The 24,688-nt window shown below is 54.6% G+C and overlaps 2 protein-coding genes across 4 annotated transcripts; one reads left to right on the top strand and one right to left on the bottom strand.

Moving 5' to 3' along the window:
• Positions 1–3,232: 3,232 nt before the first annotated feature.
• On the bottom strand, positions 3,233–17,287 carry USB1 (U6 snRNA biogenesis phosphodiesterase 1). Its single transcript, XM_058674128.1, has 7 exons — positions 17,090–17,287; positions 16,309–16,475; positions 10,482–10,665; positions 7,379–7,432; positions 5,422–5,527; positions 5,132–5,215; positions 3,233–4,273 (listed from the first exon to the last, which is right to left on the bottom strand). Exons 1-7 carry the CDS (start codon positions 17,185–17,187, stop codon positions 4,169–4,171), a joined length of 798 nt encoding a protein of 265 aa, XP_058530111.1. The 5' UTR covers positions 17,188–17,287; the 3' UTR covers positions 3,233–4,168.
• Positions 17,288–17,313: 26 nt separating this feature from the next.
• ZNF319 (zinc finger protein 319) lies at positions 17,314–22,212 on the top strand. 3 transcript variants are annotated; one of them, XM_058674131.1, is made up of 2 exons: positions 17,314–17,428; positions 19,751–22,212. In XM_058674131.1, the coding sequence occupies exon 2, from the start codon at positions 19,976–19,978 to the stop codon at positions 21,707–21,709; it is 1,734 nt and encodes a 577-aa protein (XP_058530114.1). In that variant the 5' UTR covers positions 17,314–17,428; positions 19,751–19,975; the 3' UTR covers positions 21,710–22,212. The 3 variants fall into 3 exon arrangements, with proteins under 3 accessions (XP_058530114.1, XP_058530112.1, XP_058530113.1); XM_058674129.1 differs by lacking the exon at positions 17,314–17,428 and adding an exon at positions 17,963–18,102; XM_058674130.1 differs by lacking the exon at positions 17,314–17,428 and adding an exon at positions 18,258–18,395.
• The last annotated feature ends 2,476 nt before the right edge of the window (positions 22,213–24,688 follow it).

The raw sequence follows: 24,688 nt of genomic DNA on the forward strand, positions 1-24,688 counted from the left end.
CTAAATTCCTTTTGGGACGTGCACAGTGGCCTTCAGAAATGAACAAGAGCAGGGCGTCTCTGAACTGTGTCATTGAAGGTATTGCAGTCTCTCAAGGCAGTTCCCAAACAGCCGCCTAGTCAGAATGGTTGGGAGTGTTTGGCCTGGCGGTTAAGCTGCCACTTGGAACGTGGGCCCTGGTCTCAGAGTGTCTAGGTTCAAATGTGAGATCCCCGCCTCTGCAGGTGACGCCTCAGTACTCCGGTCCCTGTTACTCAATGGGAGGCCCCAGTGAAAAGCCCAGCGCCACCTGTTGCTGGCGTGTGGAGAGTGAACCGTCAGAAGGAAGACCTTTCTCCCATTGTTTTGTTTACTCAAAACAAACCAAATCAAACACACAAAGTTTGAGGCATGGCGGGTGAAGCAGCTCCTGAGACATTGGCATTCTATATGGGCTCATGTTCCACCTGCTCTACTTCTGCCCCAGTTCCCAGCAGCATAACATTACCCAGGCATTTGGGCTCCTGCCACTCATGGGGAGACCCAAATGATGATCCTGGTTGTGACCTGGCCCAGGCCCAGGAGGCCCTCTGGGGAGTGAACTAACCAATGGAAGACCTGTCTAACTTTTAAAATACAAAATAGTATTTTAAGATTTTATTTGAAAGGCAGAGTTACATGGAGAAGGGGCTCACCCCCAAATGAAGCCAGGAGCCTGGAAATTCATCCGGGTCTCCTAGGTGGGTAGCAGAGGCTCAAGTACTGGGACTATTTCTCACTGCATTTCCAGACACACTAGCAGAAAGCTAGATGGGAAATGGAATAGCTGGGATTTGAACTCCTCATATGAGATACTGGCATTGCAGTCAGTGAGTAGCTTAATCCACTGCACCACAATGCTGGCCAGCCAGGGGGCATATTTTTCATTGACAAGGCAGATTTACAGACAGAAGGAGCGACAGAGAGAAAGCTCCTCCACCCACTGACTCACACCTCAAGCAGCCACAATGGCTGCAGCTGAGCTGATCCAAAGCCTGAAGCCAAGAGCTTCTTCTGGGTCTCCCACGTGGGGTGCAAGGTCCCAAGGCTTTTTGGCCATCTGCCACTGCTCACTCAGGGAGTTAGATGGAAAATGGAGTAGTTTGGACACAAACTGGCATCCAAAGGTAATGCCCACACTTGCAAGGTGAAGATTTACCCGTTAAGCCATTGTGACGTGCCTCATGGGCAATATCCTTTATTTCTATTTTATTTTAAGCTTTATTTTATTGGACAGTCAGATATACAGGGAGGAGGAGAGTCAGACAGGAAGATCTACCATCCGTTGATTCACTCCCCAAGTGGCTGCAATGGCTGGAGCTGCGCAGATCCAAAGCCAGGAGTCTCTTCTAGGTTTCCCACGTGGGTGCAGGATCTCAATGCTTTGGGCTGTTTCTGACGCTTTCCCAGGCCACAATGAGCTGGATGGGAAGTGGGGCTGCTGGGATGAGAAATGGTGCTCACATGGGATTCTGGTGCGTTCAAGGCGAGGACTTTAGCTGCTAGGCTACTGCACCAGGCCCAAGGGCAATATTCTTAAAGGTCTGTGGTCAGACAGGTCTGCTGCTTGTTTTGTCTCTTGAGGATCAGTCCTACATTAAGCAGAGAGCTTCCCTCCCCCATCCCCAGTAGACCTTGAGACTTCTCTGCAGGTGTAGGAGGGTTTGAGGAATCTACCACCATGTGAACTTCCATGCAGTCCGGCCAACAGTCAGGCCTAAGGGAACCAGTGGGATAGAGGCGAGCCCTTCCATCCATTGGCTTTAAACATCTGCCCCCCTTTTTTCCCTGAGAACCTTTTGCACGGAAGCCTAATCGTGGCCTTTCATTCTGAGATCCAGAAAGGTCTGGATTTGGAGCCAGCTCACTGGCTTCCTTCCCCAGCCTGCATTTCTTGGGGGAATCTCTACCAAGTTATTCCCCTCTTGGGGTTTGCAAAAGGAAGTTGCTGAGCCAGATGGTAGCAGGGAAGCTCTTGCTCAGGAGTGTGTGTGACTGTGGGGCTGGAAGTGGACCCAGGACCCTCCTCCTCCACTCCCCGCAGCTCAGTGGGATGCACCAGACCCACCCTCATAGGTGAGGCCGGCCTTGGGACTCAGGGTGCCAAGACAAGGAATAAACAAACAGGCCGAGGTCATTTCCCTCTCCCTTGGAAACGAAGTCGGGGTGGTCTGGGAAGAGCCAGGGCCAGGTGGAGGGAGGCCAAGCAGGTCCGGGCTGATTACTGCCCTGCCATGCGAGGCCAGATGTGTTGGCTTTGGGCTTGTCCTGGTGTGAGAGTCCCCCGCCCCCGCCCTCCCTCCTGTGTCTCCGGGGTCTGCACCACATCTTCTCTTATGGAAGAGCCCTGACACCTCCAGCATAGTCAGTGGGAACTGCACTGAGTGGGCTCAGCTCCCACTGGAGGTGCACTCCAGGGCTGGTGCCTGCCGAGCCCCTCCCTGCCAACCTTCCATGCTCCATTGAAGAGCTCGGTATTGATCTTGGCCCATTTCTCTAAGCTGCCGCAGTCACTGCTGCTCTAATTCCATCCTTAACAAAGAGGGAGGCCTGGAGCCACATCCTCCCCCAGGGGACTGGCTGGTCAGCGTTCCTGGACTGGTTAATGGCAGCCCCTTCTCACACTTTGTCTCTCCTAAGATGACAAAATGCCCAAGTTTTGGGGAGTTCCATTTGTTGGGGACGGAGACTGTTCTGAGTGTCTTGCTTGCTTCCCGACAGCCAGACCCTGTGTGACAGGGCAGGTGTCTGTGGTGTGGGCTGTACATGGCCATTGCCATCATGTTGCTTGCAGGGGGCACAAACCTGGCTTCCCTTACCCATTCTGTGTATCCTCAAAAGCCAGACCCGTGGGGGCGGATGGGAAAACCTGAGCACCATTTACTGTGTCAAGCAGGGCAGAGCTGAGGGGGCAGAGTGAGAGGTGGAAGGTGGGCTGCAGGCTGTGTTTGGTCACACCTGTGCTGCTCTCGCTGTCCTTGGGGTGAGAGGTCTTTGGGAGGAACAGGTGAGTCCCTCAGAAATGGCAGTGTCATAGTAGGACAGGGGCTGGCTGTCTGTGCTCACCCTCACTGCACCCAGGTATTGCAAATTCCCCTGGGGCCACCGGAGAGGTGAGAGGTGCTAGAGGCTGCCCTGAGGGCCCTGGGTGTGAGGCATGCCTGGAAAGCTGGCTGTTCATCTTGTTGAGGAGGGGCAGAGCACAGCAAGGTCCAAAGTTTTTAAAAAAATTGTGATTTTTTAATTGGTTGAACAAACTTTGAAATTACAACATAAAACCACTTCTTCATCCAGCACGGGAAGTCCAGACGATGACTGGGGAGGACCAGAGCTTTGCCCTGGTGAGGGTTCCATTGCTACCTGGTCCCCTCTCCACCTGTCCCTCAGACCCCTGAGGCCACGGGCAGGGCAACACTGATGGGGGAAGGTGCCTCATGGCTGCTTTGGGAGAGCGGAGGGGGAAGCTGAGGTCAAGCAACGTTGGCAGGCTGGCTCCTGGCCACGGCCGGGCCAGCATGAACATCTGCTCACTTTCCCAGGCACCTGGCTGGGGGCGAGTGGGAGGGAGGAGTGGAGAAAATGGATACTGAGCTGCACTTTAGCACCCTGTACCACTGCCCCTGAGGGCATAGCAGTTAGATTAGAAGTAAACAAATACAGACTTCAAGGAAGAAGGCTGATTTACCCGCCCTAGGGCCTGGGAGCTGGGCTTGTCCAGGGATGAGCTGAGCTTGATAGCTTGCAAAGTCCTGGTGTGAGGCCAACAGCCTCCAGATGCAGGAGGGGTGGGAGAAGCTGGGAGGGCCGCTCCCTGGAGGAGCTACCCTGGGGATTCTGACAGAGTGTGGGTGGGATAATCGGGCGACCTCCACCGCTCCCCACCACTTTTTTTTTTGGTATTAGCCACAGAGCAAGAATTGGGATGCTCAGGGTACCCTCTACTGGTGGTTTCTGAAAATGACCACATTACACTGCATCCAACCTGTACCCAAAAGACGAGGAGAGGATCCGACTCCCATAGGTTACTCTTCTTGCCAGGCTGGAAGGTGACGACCGCCTCCTAGTGGGAGGCCGAGAGAACGCTGCTGGCTCTTTTGCTTCTGCTGCTCTGCAGAGGGGCTGGGACTTGGACTTGGACGGACCCTGCGGTTCACTTCAAAGGCATGGAGAAGAACTTGTTCCCAGACTTGCAGCGGACCTGCTCAGCGAGCACCCGCAGCAGCATCTCCGCATCTTCAAACTCATCCACGATCTCCTACCGCCCACAGCAGAGGAGGAAAGTAACAGTGAAGGGCCACCCTGGAGCACAGGGCACTGCAAACAGAAGCAGCCTCCCCGACTCCTACAGGAGCTCAGGGCCATGTGGGCTGGCGGCCCCACAATCTGGAGAGGTTGGCTTTGTCATCCAGACTGTGAGCCAGGGCATGGATGCTCAGAGACCTGGGTTACATGCACCTGCAAGCTAGAGCAGGGCCTGGGTCAGAGGGACCCAGGAACCAGGGTTCTTTCCTGCTTCTAGTATTTAGGCCAAATGAAAGGTGGCTCTGTGGTGACCCATGGGCCATCTCTGGCCTTCACACGTTCTGTGTGGCTTGCAAAAGATGGTTACTGGAGGTCACACAGTGAGGCATTGCTGCTGGCTTTTCTTGGGAACCGCCAAGTGCTGGTGACACTGAGCCCACACTCCTGCGTGGCACACACATGGTTGGCTCTCCTCCAAGGGCATGGGTGGAAAAGCAAAATTTCTCACCTTCCCATCCAAGCACCCAGGTTCCTTTTGGCCAGCACAGCCCACTCACTTCCAAGCCCTGAGCCGCTGGGTGAGAGGCTGGGCCTGCAGCCTTTTCACGTGCACGTAGCTTCCCAGAGAGCTCATGAACATGCAGTTCTGATCTCCTAGGTCTGAGTGGAGCCAGGCTTGGTTGTGTGAAGGAGCTTCCTGGTGCGGCAGCTGCTGCCAGCCCAGGGCCCAGTCTGAGGGGCAGGGCCTGCGTCGGCATGCTCCGCCAGGTCGCAGGGTGTCCAGGCATTAGGATGTGGGTGCCTGGCCCTTCCCCCTCCAACATTCACACCATGGCTTCCAGGGCTCAGAGCCCCCCTTGCTCCCACTTACCTGTAATTCTTGTAGGCACTGCCCTTCCAGCTGCACGCGAGCATCACCCACACACCAGGCCAGACTGATGTGGAAGGAAGGGTCCTGAGGAGGAAGTGTGGGGATGCGGTGACCACACGTGCTCGGGCAGGCCCGGCTGTCATTGCAGCCCTCCCAGGGCTGGGCATATTGTATGGACTGGCTTTGGGGATTTTGCATGGGGCAAGTTCTTCAGGGTTTCCGGGTGTGCCTGTTGCAGGCTGGCCTGAATCCAGGGGCAGCTGAGCTTACAGAGCCAGACCTGCCCTTACCTGGTAGAAAGTGGTGAGGTCGAACTCCTCCAGGACTCTGTCCACCTCGGATACCAGGTGCAGGAGCTGGGTGTGGCCTGAGGTGACCTCAAGTCCTACAAAGGTCCTGAGGAGATGTACAGAGGGGTGTAAGGGGTGGCCTCCAGGAACAGCGGCCGCCTGCAGACCCAAAGCCATGAAGCCTGAGGCAAGGGTGCCCCATCTCCCTAGGGAATCCCTCTCCTCCTCCTCCTCCTCTTCCTCCTGTCTTTAAACTTTCCTTCCCTAGCTCCAACCCATGTGCCTCCTGCCCCCAGGTCTACTGACTCCTAGGTCACGTCTCCGCGCCTCCAGGCTTCTGGCCGCAGCCATGCTTTGGGTCCTGTTGGAGGACTCAGTTCCTGGCACCCCCTCCTCTGCTACAGCACTCAGCCATTCCCTCTCCTCTTCAAACCCCTCCCCTGAACCCACGTGTTCAGCCAGCCTCCTTCTTGCTGAAACTTCTTATCTACCTCATGTTTCTGCTTCCCCAGCCTCTGTTCAGCCCTCTGCCACAAGTGTTTTGGTTGAAGCTGCCAACGGGCCTCATGATGATCTCCCTCCACCCCGACACACTTCCCTCCTTTTTTCTCTTGGCATCCCCGACTCCTGACCTGCACCCCACTGTGCCACCTAGGCCGTGAGGCCAGCAGTTCTGTCTCCAGCTGATGTCTCCCTTGTATATGCCCTGTTGCAAAAGTGACACTTTCCACTAATCTAGCTGCTGGGAACCTCAGTGGATGCAGGGTATCTCAAATGCTGTTTACCATCAACCCAGTCTGGACCACCAGACCACTGGATCTTGCACCTGGCTCATGCTGCCTGATCCTCTCTGGTCTCCATGTCCCGCCTGTTCCCTTCCATCTCTCTGTAGGTCCAACAGCCATAGGACAGGCTGACAGTCACCAGCTTCCATCACAATACACCTCTTTCCCAACCCCTCCAGCAGCTCCCACCTTGCTGGGAATCCAAAGTCCTTATTTGACCTTGGCAGCCCTGCAAGAGCTAACATTGCTTCCCCATTTGCTCCCCCATGGGCTCAGTGGGTTCCACCTCACTGGCGTCCTTGAGGCCAAGCTCTTGGCCCCAAGCTCTTGGCTGCACTGGAGTCACCTCCTTTGTTGTGCCTACCACAGTGGTTCTTGCCACAGCTGGCTCCTTGCCATGTGCAGGTTGGCATCCCCCAGGCATCTTCCCTGGCACCCTCCTGGCAATGCATGTTGACAACCCACCATATCACATATAAACCCACCACATCACATTGTCACTGTTAACACCCTGCCTACTCGCTCAGGATCTTTCTCCTGCACACAGTGTAAGATCCCCATGAGTGAGAGCTGTGTGGACCTTGTCACCGTCCCATCTCTGGCAGCAAGTGCTGGGTACAGTGTAGCTGCCACTAACAACTGTGTCTAGTACAGACTGAGTGCTGAGCCCTTGGAGGAGTTCAGACAGGATGTTGCTTAGAAAGCCTGTTGGACCAGGGTGCTGGCTTTGAGGACCTGACAATAGCAACTTCTTCACGTATTCCTCTGCCACTCCAATGTGTGTGTCTTCTCTGAACCATTGTGCGTCAGAGGGCGTCACATGGGCCTGACAGGTAACCTAGGGTGATGCATGCCTCCAAGGGGCTGACCCCAACTAAGCAGAACGAGGACACCAGCCAGCCTTACAGCTACGACAGGCTCAGCGTAACAGGGCTGCTGACTCTCTGAGGCCCTTTTCTCTGCACTATGAGGGCTCCCCCACTTCGGTGCCTCCCACTCCTGTTACTTCCCACCCTCACCCCAGTTAGCTCTCTTAATGAAAGAGTCAGGCTTGGGAATAGCTGCCTTGAGTTGTTTCAAAACAAACAGAAAACTGGGATAAACAAGTCAAGAAACAAAGTGCCTCTTAACCTCTGCCCTGAGGAATCTTCTGGAAGGATGGGGGAACCTACCTGGTTTTCTCTTGATTGGTATAAATCTTTACTTGGTTGGCAGTAAAGAAGAATCTGAAATGTGTAAGAGTTATCTCTGGTCAGGAAGAGCAAGAAAACTAATCAGAAAGACATGGCTTGTGTCGATGGCACAATGATAATATAATCAACCCATACTATCATCACCTATTAATCCAGGTGGTAAGTTGAACCTTAAAACAGAGCGGACAAGCCTTTCACATCACCTTGTTCAGGTAATACCAGCACCATTCAGAAGCCAGCAGCAATCCTACCCTAACAGTTCATTCAATAAACAATTGGAAACGTCAACTTTACTGATAAGAACTGAGAAAGTCTTGTTCATTGAGTAGGCGATAATAGACCATTTTGTGTCCAATTCATTCCTTTCTAATGAAAAAACGTCCAAGCAACAAGGTTAATTCTCATGTGCCAAGGACAGAGCTCAGAGCTTTGCACATGTCAGCCTGCAGAGTGTCCTGGCATCCATGAGGCAGGCACCCTGAATATGCCCATTTTAGATAAGGAAACTGACACTTGGTGAGGCTGACTTGGGTGAACCAGGATTTGGGACTCAAGGTTGCCTGAGTCCACAGCCCTTGCTTCTACCTATGCTTAATGAAGAGAAGTGGGTTTTGTGGCTGTACAATTGGGGCAGAGGTGCGGGCCTCTGGCATAGTGGCTGAGACGCCACATGGGTGCTCACTCTCATGTCAGAGTACCTGGGCATCTCAGCTTCTGGTAACAGCTTCTTTTTCTTTCTTTTTTTTTTTTTTTTTTTTTTTTAAGATTTATTTATTTTTATTGGAAAGGCGGATATTCAGAGAGGAGGAGAGATAGAGAGGAAGATCATCTGTCCGATGGTTCACTCCCCTAGCGGTTGCAACAGCTGGAGCTGAGCCAATCCGAAGCCAGGAACTCTTCAGGGTCTCCCACACGGGTGCAGGGTCCCAAGGCTTTGGGCAGTCCTTGACTGCTTCCCCAGCCCCCAAGCAGGGAGCTGGATGGGAAGGGGAGCTGCCGGGATTAGAACCGGCGCCCATATGGGATCCTGGTGTGTGCAAGGCGAGGACTTTAACCACTACACTATCGCGCCGGGTCCCTGGTAACAGCTTCTTGCACAAAGCAGACCCTGGGGAGGCAGTAGGTGACAGCTCAAGGGGCCAAGTCTCTGCCTTCTGCGTGAGAGACCCAGACTGTGTTCCTAGTCTCACCTTCAGCTTTGCTCAGTTATGGCTACTGACACTCACCCACGTGCTGCCTTCAGATCTGCTACAGGCTGAGCCAGGTAAGTGCTGTGTGTTCCAGGACCATAGATACCCCAGAGGGATCACTGTCCTCGGCAGCTCCCTCTACCAAAGGTCTTCCACAGCCTGCAGCTCCAGGAGAACCCATGGTTCTACCACAGAGGACTTGGGCCCAGGACATGGGGCAGAGAGCACTTCCCCTGCAGAGTGGGATCAGCCCCATCCCCTGAGAGGCTGCCAACCCTGGGGGCCCTGGATGAGCAAGGGAACAAGCCACATACACATGCCCCATGGGACTAGCAGTTCTCCTAAGGGCCTTTGGACAGAGTTCCCAGAGGTCCTGGCAAGGCACTTGCAGGCAGGAAAGCCCCAAGTCGTGGCTTCCCACCAGGTCCAAGTTCACTCCTAGTCCTCTCAGGCCTGATGCAGGGAGCCTGTCAATCTTTCTTTCTTTTTCCCAATTTTCATTTATTCGAACGGCAGAAAGAGAAACAGCCAGCCAGAGAGAACTTCCACCCGTGAATTCATTCCCCAGGGAATCCCCCAACAGCAGCACCAGGGCCAGAAGCGGGGACCTCAGTCTGCTCTCCCATGTGGGGCGACCGGGACCCACACAGCTGCGTCACCACTGCTACCTTGCAGGGTGTGCATTAGCAGGAAGCTAGGAATGGAAGCAGAGTGAGATGCAGACCCAGGCACTCTGACCTGGGAGGTGGGTGTTCCTAGTGCTTTTTAACAATCATGCCAAGTACCATGCTCCATCAGGTATCTTTCTTTTTCTTCATCAGGTATCTTGAGTTAAGTGACACTGCTGCTGGTCCAACTGCCACTGTTAGGGAGGCTGGCTCTAGCAGGAGGAGGGCCCAGGTCTTCACCTGGCACACATACCTCAGAGTGGGCTTCCACCTTCCTCACATGGAGGAAGGCTTTGCAGGTGAACACGCTAGAAAACTGCCACCCAGATGGTGGCTTTTGGGAGGGACAGGTCCCCAGTGGACCCTGAGGGCTCCAAGGAGGATGTTCCAGGCCTGCCTTGTCCCTGCTTAGTCATTCCACAGCAATACCCCCTCCCCCATGCCTACGGTGAGACAGCACTTGGAAGAAGGTTATACAGTAACTCACAGACCAACAGGTGTGGCCTGTAGGAGCCCAGGTCCTGGAAGGTGCAAGGGTCTGGTAATGACTGGAACTGGGGAGGCACCAATAACCCATAGGAGCCATGGTCCTGGGCATGGAGGGCTTCCGGGGGAGATGCCATCCACCCAGGAGAGTCGCACTGAACGCACAAGGCTTGGTTCAGTCAGACCCAGCAGGAAAGCTGTCTGTGGTTGGAGAGGAGGGATGGGACAGGGAGTGGTGGGCAAGACAAAGTAGCGAGGGGGGGTCCAGTTCTGCCCTTCCCAAGGGCCATGCGGAGGGCATGCCTGGCCTCATTTCACCCTCCCAAGTTCTTGGGCAGCCACCACTCTACCATGATCTGCGTGTGCACATAGGACACTAAGACACACAGGTGTTGGCCTGCCTGGGCTCCTGACTGGAGGTACTAATGCCCATGTGATGTGCTGCCAGCAGAGAGCCTAGGAGCATCTTTTGCTTCAAGACTGGGACTTGGACTGATGCTGGGTCCTGACAATGCAGAGCTCCTGGGGGGAGTTTTCTGACTGATAGCATCTTTTGTCTTATCAGAGGCAATTCTGGAACTTTCAGCCTCATCCCCACTGCCATCCTGTGAGAGCCTACATGGTCATCCCAGGAGGACTGGCCCACTTATTGAGGTGACACACCCCACACTACTGCTCAGAGGGGAGTGCGGGGAGTCGGGTGGTTCCGGGGCAGAGCAAGGGCGGGAAGGTACTCACTGCTGGCAGCAGGCCAAGCGCTCCTTCAGCGCCTGCACGAAGGGGAGGATCCAGTGGTGGCGCAGGACTACACTCTGCGACAGGCTCAGGTGGAAGGCCTCCATGGCCACCAGTCGTGGCACATGCACCTGCGCGTGGTGCAGCAATGTATCCAGCAGATCGAGAAATGCCTCTCCGGCCTCATCTGCAGGGAACAGTGGACAGGGCGGCCATTGTTAGCTGCAGTGTTGTGGGTGAAGGAATCCCAAAAGGCAGAGAGAAACTCTTCTCACTCTGGGCTTAAGTAGAAAACCACCTGTGAATCCACCTCTGTATTCCAGTATTTATTTATCTTTAATTGGCACATACTAGTTGTATACATTTATGGTATCTCCATGCATCTGATCAAATCAAGGTAACCAGCACAGCCATCACTCTATATTTCCTATTTATTTGCATTCAGATTCTTTCTTCTACTATTTGGCAATATGGAGCAAATCAGTCTGCATGTTGGGCGTGGTAGTTAAGGTGCTGCCTGGCACACCTGCATCCCATAGTGGAGACTCTCGGGTTCAGGTCCTCACTCTGTCTCAGACTCCAACTTCCTGCTTATGTGCACCTTGGGAAGCAGTGGTGACGGCTCAAGTACTTGGGTCTCTGCCACCATAGGCAAGGCCTGGAATGAGTTTTAGGTTCCCGGTTTTGGCTTGTCCCAGTACTTCAGCTTCTATAGATATTTAGGGAGTGAACCAGCAGGTGGAAGATCTCGGTCTCTCTGCTTTCCCAATTATGTTTTTTTAAAGACGTAAGTATTTGAAAGGCAGCATTTCAGAAACAGAGCGAGTTCTCCCATCCACTGATTCACTCCCCAAATGGCCTCAACGACTCAAGCTGAAGCCAGGATCCTGACACTCCATTAGGGTCTTCCTTTTGAGTGACAGGGGCCCAAGTCCTAGGGCCATAATCTGCTGGTTTCCAAGGCTCCTTAGCAGGGAACTGGATCAGAAGTGGAAGAGCCGGAACTTGAACCAGAGCTCACATGGGAAGCTGAGGGTGTCATAGGCTGCAGCTTAAACTACTGCAGTACAACACGGGCCCCAACATAAATTACTGTTAGCTATAGTAGTTTTGTATTCAGTTAGCAACCTTTTCCACCCCACTCCCCTTTAGTAACATGTGAATATACATTTCAGGTTAGGGAAGTAACTTACACTATTGTAAAGAATGCGAGTCAACAAGGAACATGCAGGAGACCTCTGGTCTCAGGTCCAGCCAAAAAGAAGCCTGGAAATTGCCATCCTATCCTAACAAGTAAAACAGGGAATGGCCTGAAAGGCCCCTACTCTTCCTAGCTGTGTAAGAGGAGCAGCTCCCAGGGGCTCCCAGCGGCCTAAAGGGGTTGACAAAGTGCAGAAACCCAGCATCTGCAATCTCTGTGAGGAGACCTGGGCTGCAATGATGAATCATGCAGGACTGAATGGGACTCAGCGTGTGCAACTCTGAGAACTAAAAACTCCAGGAAGAGCCAGGCAGGGGATGCTCACCCTCTGGAATCTTACCAGGTTCCCACAGACCCCAGGAGAAAAGCCTCTGTGTGGTCGGCAGGGAAAGGGGGCTGGGTTGCAGTCTGTAGGGACATTCTGCTTTTGGAATGAGGTCTGCCCTCTGCAGACACCGTGGAGGCTGCATTAGATTCTGCTGGACTGGGGAGGGGAGAAACCCAGCTGCAGACCCTCGGGTGTAAGGGAGGAAACCTAAGAAGCTCTAGAAAGTTCAAGGCTCCCCTGGCCCAGAGCTAATCAGGATGATAACTGGGCCCCAAGTCCCAGGCCCCAGCTGTAAAAGCCTCTTTACAGCAGTTCCTTCCCCCCCAAGACATCATGTCCAAGAAGGCAATCCAGGGTAGTGTTTGGCACAGTGGTTAAGACAACACCGGGGTGCTCACATGCCACATCAGTCACCTGGGCTTGAATCCTGGCTCTGCTCCTGACGCCAGCTTCCTGCTAATGCAGCAAGAGATGGTTCTAGTGTTTAGGACCCTGCCACTCCTGGGGAGACCTAGAGTGAACTCCCAGCTCTTAGCTTTGGCTTGGCCCTTACTAGGTACAGCCATCTGGGAGATGAACCAGGAGATGGAAGGTCTCTTTCTCCCTGTCTCTTTACCTCTCAAATTCAAAACCAAACCAAACCAAACCAAACCAAACCAAACCAAACCAAACCAAACCTGTAAGGTATACTGAAAGGCAAACAACACAATTTGAAGACAGAGAATAAGCATTAAGAATTCTGTCAACTAATTTAAATTGTATACACAATGTGTGACTTCAGGCTATAACAGAATTAAAGCAGAAATCAATAGGATAGTTGGAAAATTCCCCAAACACATGTAGATTAAACAACATAAAGTCCACAGCTGAGATCTCGAAAGGAAATTTACAGAGATTTTGAAATGAACGAAAACACAATATCGAAGCTGTGAAACAGTGAAAGAGGAGACTGGAGGAATGGTTTCCACAGTATTGCTCACACTCATTACAACGCAGGAAATCAGAATGAGAAGAGCAAATGAAAGCCTGAGGAAGCAAGGTGAAAACCAATCAAGGGCAGGACATTCGGCATGTTGCCTAAAACCCCAGCTAAGACACCTGCACCTGACTTTGGCTTTGAGGCAAGCTTCCTGCTAACGCAGACCCTGGGAGGCAGCACTGATGGCTCAAGCTGCTGGGAGGCCTGGGTTGAGGCTCCAGGCTTTGGCTTAGTCCTGTGCTACCCACCCCTAGCTATTTCAGCAGATGGCAGACGGGAGTGTTTTCCCTTTCTTTCTCTCTGGTCTCTGTATTTCAAACATTTTTTTTTTAAAGATTTATTTTATCTTATTTTATTTTTTTCCCATTCTTTTTTTAAAGATTTATTTATTTATTTTTATTACAAAGTCAGATATACAGAGAGGAGGAGAGACAGAGAGGAAGATCTTCTGTCCAATGATTCACTCCCCAAGTGGCTGCAACAGCCAGAGTTGAGCCAATCTGAAGCCAGGAGCCCGGAGCCTATTTCAGGTCTCCCATGTGGGTGCAGGGTCCCAAGGCTTTGGGCCGTCCTCGACTGCTTTCCCAGGCAAAAAGCAAGGAGCTGGATGGGAAGTGGGGCTGCCTGGATTAGAGCCGGCGCCCATATGGGATCCTGGTGTGTTTAAGGCGAGGACTTCAGCTGCTACGCCACGGCGCTGGGCCCCAAACAAACATTTTTAAAAACCTACACAAATAAATTGAAAACAAGAAGCAAGTAGAGAAAATGAACAAAACCAAAAGTAGGTTTTGTGTTCGCTTGTTTTAACAAAACCATTAAGCCTTTAGCCAGGCTAACAGAAGATGTTGGAGCTGGTATCGTGGCATAGTAAGCTAAGCCTCTACCTGTGATGTTGGCATTCCATTTAGATGTCAGTTTGGGACCTGGCTGCTCCATTTCCAATTCAGCTCCCTGCTAATGTGATTGGGACGAATAGCAGAGGATGATCCAAGTACTTTGGCCCTTGCGTGCATGTGGGATACCTAGAAGAAGCTCCTGGCTTCCGTCTGGCCCAGCTTTGGCGCTGAAGCTATCTGAGAGGTGAATCAGAGGATGGAAGATTTCTGTCTTATTCTCCTCTCCCTGTTCTTCTGCCTTTCAAAAAAGCGAAAAAAAATTTAAAAATATGTATACATAGATATCCCCAATGACAGAAATGAGATGGGCTTAGTTACAAACCCTACTGATATTACAAGGATTCTCAAGGAATACAATGAACAACTCTGCTCACAAATGTGATAATCTAGATGTTTTCAGGGCCAGATCCTGAAAACACAACATCTGCCAAAACTCACAAAAGAAAAATAGACAATCTGCTGAACTGAATCAATTACAGCTTTTCCACACTGAAGGCATCGGGCCCAGATGGGTTCACTGGGGAATGACTTCAAACACTTAAGAAAGAAATTAAATCAAATTTCTGCAATCCCTTTCACAAGACAGATGCAGAGAGAATACTTGCTAATTCCTCCTATGAGACCAGATCCAGCCATTGCGGTCACTTGGGGAGTGAATCATCAGACGGAAGATGTTCTCTGTCACTACTCTCTGTGTATCTGACTTTGCGATAAAAATAAATCTTTTAAAAAAAGATATATTTTTATTTGAAAGGCATATTTTACAAAGAGAGAGACAGAGAGATTGAGAGACCTTTCATCTGCTAGATCACTCCCCAAATGGCCACAATGGCTACAGCTGAGTTAATCTGAAGCTGGGAGCTAGGAGCTTCTACTGGGTCTCTGTGTGGCTGCAGAGTCCCAAGGACTTGGGCCATCCTTTGCTGCCTTTCCAGGCCATAAGCAGGGAGCTAGATGGGAAGTACAGCAGCTGGGACATGAACTGATGCCTGTATGCGATGACATCATTAGCAGACAGATTAGCCTGCTATGCCACTGTGCCAGCCCCTGCACATTCCACTTTCAAGACCACTGCCCCGAGGACTGTCAGAGTTTCAATGTGCCCACTAATATATACATTTTATTTACTAGCAGAAATGGAAAGCGCCCCATTAAAACTATTCAACAACCATTTATCCACATAAAACTACAAACCGTACATCTTTTCTCTTAGTACAGAAATGTCTAGGTCATTATCACATATGTATAGCAACTCACAAACCAGAAACTGCATTCGTTCATCAGTTTCCCTTGATGGACTTTGCAGGATCCCCATTTCTCACCAGGAACTCTATGACAACTGCTCTTGTATGCTCCTGGACATATATACATATGTATGTATGTGTGCATAATAAACATGTGACTGGAACGGCATGGTTTATGGACCCTTCTGCAGCCTGCATTTCACCCCACCTGCCCAAATGCCTTGGCCATAAAGAACCATCACATCTGCCTTCTGTAAGTGGGAAAAAAGGGACACCATGTTCATGACAGGAGCCGTGTCTCATTCTGTGTTCTGTGTTTAGAGCTTGCCGTATCATTGTAAATTTCTATTTTTCTTTCTGTTGTTGATTTTGTATTGTGGCTTTTCATTTAAGGGGATGTACAGTAACTGTGAAATGGAGACTAACATATCCAGATGTGAGGATACAATGCAGAATGTAGCTCTACTTCCTGACTAAAAATGGACTCCCAATGAAACTGCTTACTATATTGACAATAGGATGATGGACTCTCTGCCATTGTCCATGCCCACAATAATGGACATATGACTGTGTATGAAGAACTATACTTTAGTAATGATATGGGGGAACTCGGGGGGTTAGGGGGGAGGAAATTGGGGAGGGGATAAGGGAAATCCCAGGGGCGTATGGAACCGTATCATAAAATAATAAAGGATTTAAAAAAAACCCCACAAATTATGCAAAAAAAAATAGTTTGCCATGTTCTTTTGAGTTAATCTTCCCAGGAAAGAGATGTTATTATTATTCTTCTCGTTTTAGATGCAAGGACCCTGACTCTTATCAAGCGTTAGATGTAGTGGAGTGAACCACCCTTTGAAGCCTAGACAATCTGCTCATCAGGATGGAGGTGGGACCAGAATCCCCTGGCCCTCTTGGACAGCAAATGCCACCTGCATCCTGGGATGGCCCTGAGATCTTCCCCATAAGCTCCTGAGCTGGGGGAGGGGCGCAACATTATACTTAAGATTTCAGGACATCAATTTAAGATGTCCTGAAGTCAAGAGTTGGGAGAGAAATTCCCAGCTCTCAAACCTTGCTTTCTTGGTTGAGTCAATCTCTTTGCCACCACCAGTGGCACAGGTTTCTGGTTTCCTTCTCCCAGTCAGGCCTTGATTCCTTCCCTCCCAAGGCCCCAGCACTCACAGGGGATGTAGACGTGGGTGGCCCAGTTACCCCGCTCGTGGGGGAAGCTACGGATTCGCCCGCCGTGCTTTGCCCGGTCGTCCTGAGGCCCCTCCTCAGCGCCTGGGAACATGCTCAGCACGCTCTCGGGCACTGGGAATCTCTCCTTGGGAAGGGGGCTCCGGCCGCTGCAGGAAGAAAAACAAAGTGAGCCTCCTGCCTTGGTCCTAGGAATCCCCGACACGGGGTGGAGACGCCCAGTCAGCCGCTGGAGGCAGCTAAAGAGCTGCCTATCTCACTGGGGACTTGCAGCGATTCTGGGAGGCAGAAGTCACTGTGCACCTGGCCCCCATGCGTGGCTGCCGGCCACCTTCCCCGGCTGTACAGGACTGTGCTGGAGGGGCAATTCAGGCTCTAGGCCTCAGTTTCTTCTTCCTTAAAGTGCACTTCTACCTGATGGAGTCACTCACTGAAAGTTCAACTCGGCAAGCAAGCCTTCAGGACTACGAAGGGAAAGACGGATGCACCTGTGCCCGGGTGCATGCTCAGTGAGCACTGACTGCATGAAGGAAAACGTTTCCAAACACTCCAGGTATTATTACGATTCTCATTGGGTTCAGATGATTCAGTCACGCGTTTCAGGAGCCTGCGTGAGCCAGCGGCGGAGGCGGGGATCCGAACCTCCCAACCGTGCCCTTCCGTTCCCGGAAGCCGCCCCCCATGCTCCTCCGCGACTCGCTTGGGTCGGGTGGGCTCTAGCGAATCCGCACATAACGTTAAAGAAGACTTCCTCGTTCCTTACCATCCGCGGCCCCCGGCCCCGGGGCTGGACGGCGGCGCGGCGTCAGCTTCATCTTCCGAGCCGCTGCTGCTGTAGCCCACCAGGGGCGCCGCGCTCATGGGGCCGCGCTCCGCCAGCTGGGGACGGTCCGCCCGCAACCTCACCGGCCTCCCCGCAGTTCCGCGGCGCCGGAAGTTCCCCGGGAGGCGGAGCCCGAGACGGCCCGCCCAGGGGGCGGAGCCACGCGGCGGGACCTGGAGGTGTTTCGCAGGCCAAGCCTCAGTGTCCGGGTTCCCCCGGCTGCGCACGGCGTACTACTTTCAGGCTCCCGGAGTCACCCCATTCCTTCCCCGAGTGTGTGTAAGTCCATCTCACACATCCAAGAGTGCCCTTTTCAAACCTGCCCAGAGTCCGCGCCCCGGGGGTCGAGCTGAGTTGGTGGAAAGGTCAATCCCACAAGGCCAGAGGGGCTTACAGAGGTGACAGGTGCAGCGGTCCGGCCAGGGGCGAATCCCCCGTCCCCCACCGGAGCCGCTTGGTCTGCGAGCCGGACGCCTTCCCTCAGTCAGCCTCTGCGCTGGGGCCCCGGGACTCCAGTGTGCGACCCGTCCGGGGCCGAGGGGTCCCCGGCAGGGGGCAACCTCGCTCCGCGCGGCCCGCTCCTCCCGCCGCCGCCGCCGCCCGGACGGCCGCTCCTCCCCCGGCCCCGCCTCCCTGGCCCCCGCGCCGCCCGCCCGTCCGCCGGTCTCCGCAAGGCCGTCCGTCGGTCCTCCCGCCCTCCCTTCCCGGCGCTCCTCCGCCTCGGCTCCGCTACCCCGGCCGCACGGTCGCCTTTTCCGTTCGGCCCACACCCCCTCGCTCCCCAACTCCTGCGTCCCGGGCCGGCAAACAGCCGCTACGCGAGGTCGGGGATTGGTAGAGCTCCTAGGCCGCGCCGCCGCTGATGGAGCCGGAATAAAGAGGCGGCCGAGAGAGCAGCTGGTCGCCGCCCGCCCCGCGCCCGGCCCCCACCCCCCTTCGGCGGCCTGGAGCAGGTGAGCGGTGCGGCGCCCGGGGGCCGCGACTGGGGGCCACTCCCGCGCCCACCGCACCCTTTCCCCAGCCGCCTTGGTTGCTCCCCCCGCTCCCGCCCCACCCCGGCGGTGGCCGCCGCGGCCTCCTGAGCTCCTGGGAAGCGCAGGCCCGGCTGCGACGCGCAGCTGCTTCCCTGGCCTGGTTTGCGGCCCTGGGGCCTTTTCTCGAGGCGAGCCGCAAGCCTTGCTTGGGCCGCAACGACCGGGGCATTGCGGACGAGGGCTGACAGGAGGCCCAGCTGTGCAGGCGGGAGGTGATCGGCTTTCATTTGGTTTCCCAGGGAGAAAGAAGGAAGGGCTGGGGTGGGGCGTCAGGTGGGGGCTTTCCTGGCCTGGTTGGGCAGTGGGGTTGCGGGCACAGCTGGGGAGCCTTGAACCTGGCAGCTGGAAAAAAATAACCCCAGAGAGGTCCACCTGCCTCTCTGGGTCCTGGAAACTCCTGAATGGAGGAGTGGTACCTGCTTCCTCCCATAGCCTGCAGTTCCCACTCAGAACAGCGGCTCCCTGGCCTTCCTTCCCGGTGGATGCTGAGGTTTGACTCATGCTTCTGTGGCAAAACAGCTAGGGGCTGGGGTCAGGGAATGTGTCTCTTTCCTCCTTCTCCTGCTCAAGGAAAAACTTCAAAACTTTGAAGTGCAGGAGGCAGGTGCGCTGGGACCCTGGGGAGTGGGTTGCATCCTATTCGGGAAGTTTCTGCCCCTGGCTGCTATTGCCTGTACTGTCACAGAGTGGTGACTTAGAGTTTCTCTTGTCTGGGCAAGGACAGTGCAGGGGGCTGACAACCCAGAATGCAGCAGTCTTGGGACACCAAAACGTGGCTATCTCTAGAAGGTAATGTTTGGTGGTTAGTGAGTTGTATTCCACACCACCCTGACAGACCATTTCTGCTGTTTTCCTACAAGCTGATGCTTTAGGATTCCTTTGGGGGGGGGGGGGGAGGAGACCGTTCTTGGAAATGTTCAGTTGCAGGGAAAGAGGGTGAGTGGATTTTGCCATGTGGACCTTGAAGCTGGGCAGGTCTAAGGGGCTGTCTTCTGCCCAGTTCAGGCCCTGGCACCGGAGGCCGGCTATCCTAGTATGGAGAAAGAACAGGTGCATGGTCAGAGCAGAGGGCCTGGGGGGAGAGGAGATGGAGGGGGTTGGGTAGCCCTATGCAGGAGAGGGTCTTTGAGCCAGTCCTTGGTTCCATGTGTTGTCCTCACTATGATGCCTAGCAGCCATTTGTCCCTGGGCTGGCAGACAGAGCATATCGGCCAGCCTGTCTTTTGGGCAGTGCTGTTTTGGGTTGAGACAGAGTGGCACCAGGAGGGGGGTCTGGCAGGTCTCTGTTCATCAGCTCGGACTCTGGGCTCAGAAACACCTGACTGAGGAAGGCCGGGCCCGGGGGTGTTGGATTGGAGTGACACTGTGGCCACGACCATGCCATGTGCTCGGAGAAGCTGAGCTGCCAGCGGCTTGTCTGGCCATGTGTTAAGGGAGCAGGTCTTCTACCCTCGGGTACCCTAACCTTCTGTGATATGGCTGCGTGCATGGGCTGCGTGCAGGGGGAGGGCCCAGGGCGTGGCTGCTTGTTCCTACTTCAGGCTCACTATTTCTTTCTTCCCTGCAGAACCCATCCCTGGGGAAGGCAGAGAAGAGCAGCCCAGCCTGCTGTGTAGACAGCATTGTGTGTAGTGCTGTCTTCTCGGTCAATGACTCAGGTTTCGGCCCAGACCCTCCTCTGTGCCTTGTCTGAGGTGCCTGTCTAAACCTGTTGTTCCTCTCCCTGGGCTGGGTCACTTCACGCAGGAAACTGAAGCCGTTACTCTCCAAAGCCCGCTTCATCTTCCCAAGCATGTCGGAAAGTTGGCAGCAGCCACCACAGACACAGCCCCAGCAGCCCCAGCCCCCGCAGCCCCAGCACCATGCAGAGCCCCCGCCGGCCCTGGCTGAGCACACACTGCCCCCAGGCACGGCTGAGAACCCCCTGGGCTGTGCTGTGTATGGCATCCTCCTGCAGCCTGATGCTGGCCTGCAGCCCTCCCAGCACGCACCGCTGCAGGCGGCAGGGGAGCCAGGCCCAAAGTGTGGGGTGTGTGGTCATGACCTGGCACACCTGTCCAGCCCACACGAGCACCAGTGCCTGGCAGGCCATGACCGTTCATTCCAGTGTACACAGTGTCTCAAGCTCTTCCACCAGGCTACTGACCTGCTGGAACACCAGTGTGTGCAGGCCGAACAGAAGCCTTTCGTCTGCGGTGTGTGCAAGATGGGTTTCTCGCTGCTCACCTCCCTGGCACAGCACCACAGCTCACACACAGGCCTGGTGAAATGCTCCATTTGTGAGAAGACCTACAAACATGCTGAGACAGAGCCGGTGACCACGACGGCGCCTTCCCTTCCCTCAGCTCCCACAGCCTCTGTGGAGCAGGCCGAGAAGCCCTATAGCTGCCCCATCTGCCAGAAGCCCTTCAAGCACCTGTCAGAGCTGTCCCGCCACGAGCGGATCCACACGGGTGAGAAGCCATACAAGTGCACACTGTGTGACAAGAGCTTCAGCCAGTCCTCCCACCTGGTGCACCACAAGCGCACGCACAGCTCGGAGCGGCCCTACAAGTGTGCTGTGTGCGAGAAGACTTTTAAGCACCGCTCGCACCTTGTGCGCCACATGTATGCACACTCAGGCGAGCACCACCTGTTTCGCTGCAACGTATGTGAGCTGCACTTCAAAGAGTCCTCGGAGCTGCTACAGCACCCATGCACACCCAGTGGCGAGCGGCCCTTCCGCTGCGGCGAATGCCAGAAGGCCTTCAAGCGGCCCTCGGACCTGCGGCAGCACGAACGCACGCACAGCGCTGAGAGGCCCTTCAAGTGCGACCTGTGCCCCATGGGCTTCAAGCAGCAATACGCACTCATGCGGCACCGGCGCACACACAAGACAGAGGAGCCCTTCAAGTGCGGCCTGTGTGAGAAAGGCTTCGGGCAGCCCAGCCACCTGCTCTACCACCAGCATGTGCACACACTCGAGACTCTGTTCAAATGTCCCGTGTGCCAGAAGGGCTTCGACCAGTCGGCTGAGCTGCTGCGGCACAAGTGCCTGCCGGGTACAACTGAGCGGCCGTTTAAATGCCCTGTGTGCAACAAGGCCTATAAGCGGGCCTCGGCCCTGCAGAAGCACCAGCTGACACACTGCGCCGCCACAGAGAAACCCCTGCGCTGCACGTTGTGTGAGCGCCGCTTCTTCTCCTCCTCGGAGTTTGTGCAGCATCGCTGTGACCCGGTGCGCGAGAAGCCACTCAAGTGCCCGGACTGTGAGAAGCGCTTCAAGTACGCCTCAGACCTGCAGCGGCACCGGCGCGTGCACACGGGGGAGAAGCCCTACAAGTGTCCCAACTGCGACAAGGCCTTCAAGCAGCGTGAGCACCTCAACAAGCACCAGGGCGTTCATGCCCGGGAGCAACAGTTCAAGTGTGTGTGGTGCGGGGAGCGCTTTCTGGACGTGGCCCTGCTGCAGGAACACAGCGCGCAGCACAGTGCAGCCGCCGCAGCGGCAGAGGGCGCCTACCAGGTGGCTGCTTGCTTGCCTTGAGTGCGTGTGTGTGGACTTTCCTGCCTCACACTCAGCTACCTGTCCTCCCTCCCCAACCCTGCTCAAGGTTTGGAGTGAGGACAAAAAGTGGAGGGCTCCCGTGCTTAGCACTCCTGGCACCAGCTTGGCAGCAGTGCAGCCAGAGGGCTATGGCCGCACCTGACTCCATAACCCTCTAACCTCCCCAGGTTTTGCTTTGCCGAGAGTCACCAGCCTCCCTTGGTTCTGGGGCACCAGAGCCAGACTGGATGGCAAGTGGGGCGATACCAGCCCAGCCCTCCCAAGTCTTTTGAGCTAATTAGCAAGCAGGAAAGTTGGTAAGAGGTGGCTCATAGTTGGGCCCAAGGAGGCGGGCCTGCTTGTTACCCAGAGGCAGGCTTGGTGTAGGGCTTCCCCCCAGGTTGCTGGTAAGGGAGATGGCCAGCTTTGCGACGGAGCCTAGAGACTGGGTAGCAGACTGTGGACCACAGCCTGCCTTCAGCCCCAGTATAAGGGGTCAGGCGTCCACCAGGCACCTGCAGGATGAGGGTCCTTGGCCAGGGTTCACCCAGAGTTCTTCTGACATCCTCAGCTAGGGACAATGCCACCCATGGGGAAGGGAGGGCAGGTGGCATGTTGGTGGCAAGGGCTGAGCACTGCATTGGCTTTAGAAACCTCTTTCCGCTTTTGTGGTGTGCTCGGGCCAGGCAGAACTACTAGTGTGAAACGTGGGAGGGAGGAGGCGGGGCCAAGCTCCAGGTCTCCCCAGCAGATGCAAAGGAGTATTCCCTTCTCAGTGTGCGAACCAAAGCATCTGGGGGCTTGCTGCAGCCCTGCCTCAGGGCCAAGACCAGGCCTGGGGACCCAGAGTGGGGGAATGGCCTCTACCCTTGCATTTCCCCCTAACCCCACGCCATCTGTCTGCCTAGTGACCTGGACCACAGGCCAACCTTATGTTGCCAGGATGCCCTGGACAGCACCCAGACACGTTGAAGGCCAGTTATTCTCTTGGGTCATCCAAGAGTCCCTCCACAGGTCTCACTGCCTATGGGACTTGTGGGTACAGGGTGTTCAGGCATGGGGAGTAAGTAGGAGGGGGACAGGTGGGTTACAGAGCCAGGAGGCTGTGTGCCTGGCAGGTGCACGGAGTCAGCTGAGCTTGCTGGCAGCCAAGGATCTCAAAACCTGGAAAGGATTTATGATAGTCATGGGACATTTTGAGCCCAGTTCTGCCCCCTCCCCTCGGCTAGCCATACCCTCCCGTTTGTGGCTTTTACATGAAGACTGAGGGGTACACATTCAAAGGGCCCGCTTCCCCCTCCATTCTGGGGCGGTGAATGGTCACATGGCCTGTTTGCTGGCTGGGTTCTTTCCAGTGCCTGCAGCGGGGCTGGTCCTTGTCCTGGGGAGGCATCCCTCAGCAGATTCCTGAAAAGACTGCGGACTCAGGCTCACAGTGTTCCAACTGCTAGCTTTCCCTTTTCCATTGCTTTCCAAAAACGGTTTGTAATACTATTCATAACTTTGTATAGCTGAATTTCATGTCATTTTCAGTCTTCTCCAAAAATGTGTGAATCTGGATTTTTAAAATGAACGACTCCATTTTAGGTAGCCACTTTGATGTCCATGTGTAGTGAGTCCAGTGTGTTTGCTGTAGAAGTAAAGACGCCAACTGCCAGAGAGCCAGAGCACTGCTTGTCCTGTTCCTTCTTCCCAGGGAACGAGTGGTGGGCTGTGGAGAAGCAGGTGGGCCATGAAGGCCCGAATGGCAGGACAAGTGTGGCATCAAAGAGCCAGCTCTGAATCCTGGTGTGTGGCCTTGGGCAGGTCCCTGCTGGGAGTCAAAGTTGTCTTGCATGGACAGGTTACTCCTCATCTTGCTTGGTTGTCATAGGAGGACCCAGCATGGGAGGTGTGGAGATACTGACAATGCCAACCGTAGGACACTTGGAGTCCTTTGGAATGGGATCCCACCCAGCGCTTGACCTCCCTTATTATGATGTTTATTTTTTATTTATTTGAAAGGCAGAGTTAGAGAGGATAAGAGACAAAAAGAGATCTTCTATCCACTGGTTTGCTATCCAAATGGCCACAATAGCCAGAATTGGGAGAGGCCGGAGCCAGGAGCCTGGAGCTTCTTTTGGGTCTCCCACATGGGTAGCAGGGGCCCAAGGATTTGGGCCATCTTCTGCTTTCCCAGGTGCATTAGCAGGGAGCCAGATCAGAGGTAGAGCAGCCTGGACTCAAACCAGTACCCATATGGGATGCCTGTACGGCAGGGGGTGGCTTAGCCTGTGTGCCACAGTGCGGGCACCGGCCCTGGGATGTAAGTGCAACCCTGAGGAGGGAGTTGGGCCATGATGGCCCAGCATGGTGAGGAATGGCAGCCCTAAGGGCCAGGGCCTAAGCCTGGTAAGCATGAGAGCTTATGTAGCCCCAGTGGGAAACTAGAGGCCTTCCTGGAAGCTTAAGATACACAGCCAGGCCTTGCTTCAGGGCTGGTCCAGTGCCTCCCCCCATCCCACTGTGACCCACTGTGGGCCCAGCCAGCCGCCTCCCACCTCAGCACTCCTTTTTCTGTACTCCATCCTTTCCCCAGGGGTCCCGCGTGAGTTCTTCCACGTCTCAAAAAGCAGATTGGTGAGAAGGAGGAGCAGGCCACTAGTGTGGCTCTGAGAACCAGCACAGCATGTGCTGTACAGGTCCGAGGAGGCATGGGGTGAGGACAAGGAGTGCCGGCACCACAAGCACCTGGTGCAGAAGCTTCATGACAGGCTGGGAGACCAGGTGGGACCAGGGCCGCGCTCACTATGCTCTGTGGCCACAGGGGAAGCCTGTCCTGGAGAAGGCTCCTGGTCCCTTCTCTGAGCCTAGGCACGCCCAGTGGCCCTATATCTGGGCCAGTGCAAGTGTTGGTGTCTGCCTTGCTGTGTTTAACCATAGGCAAAACCCACCCTGTTCGTGGTCTACCAGGAAGTACTGGTTTGTGTTTGGTGCTTC

The sequence above is a fragment of the Ochotona princeps genome, chromosome 16 (genome assembly GCF_030435755.1).
Source record: "Ochotona princeps isolate mOchPri1 chromosome 16, mOchPri1.hap1, whole genome shotgun sequence".
Classification (NCBI taxonomy): Eukaryota; Metazoa; Chordata; class Mammalia; order Lagomorpha; family Ochotonidae; genus Ochotona; species Ochotona princeps.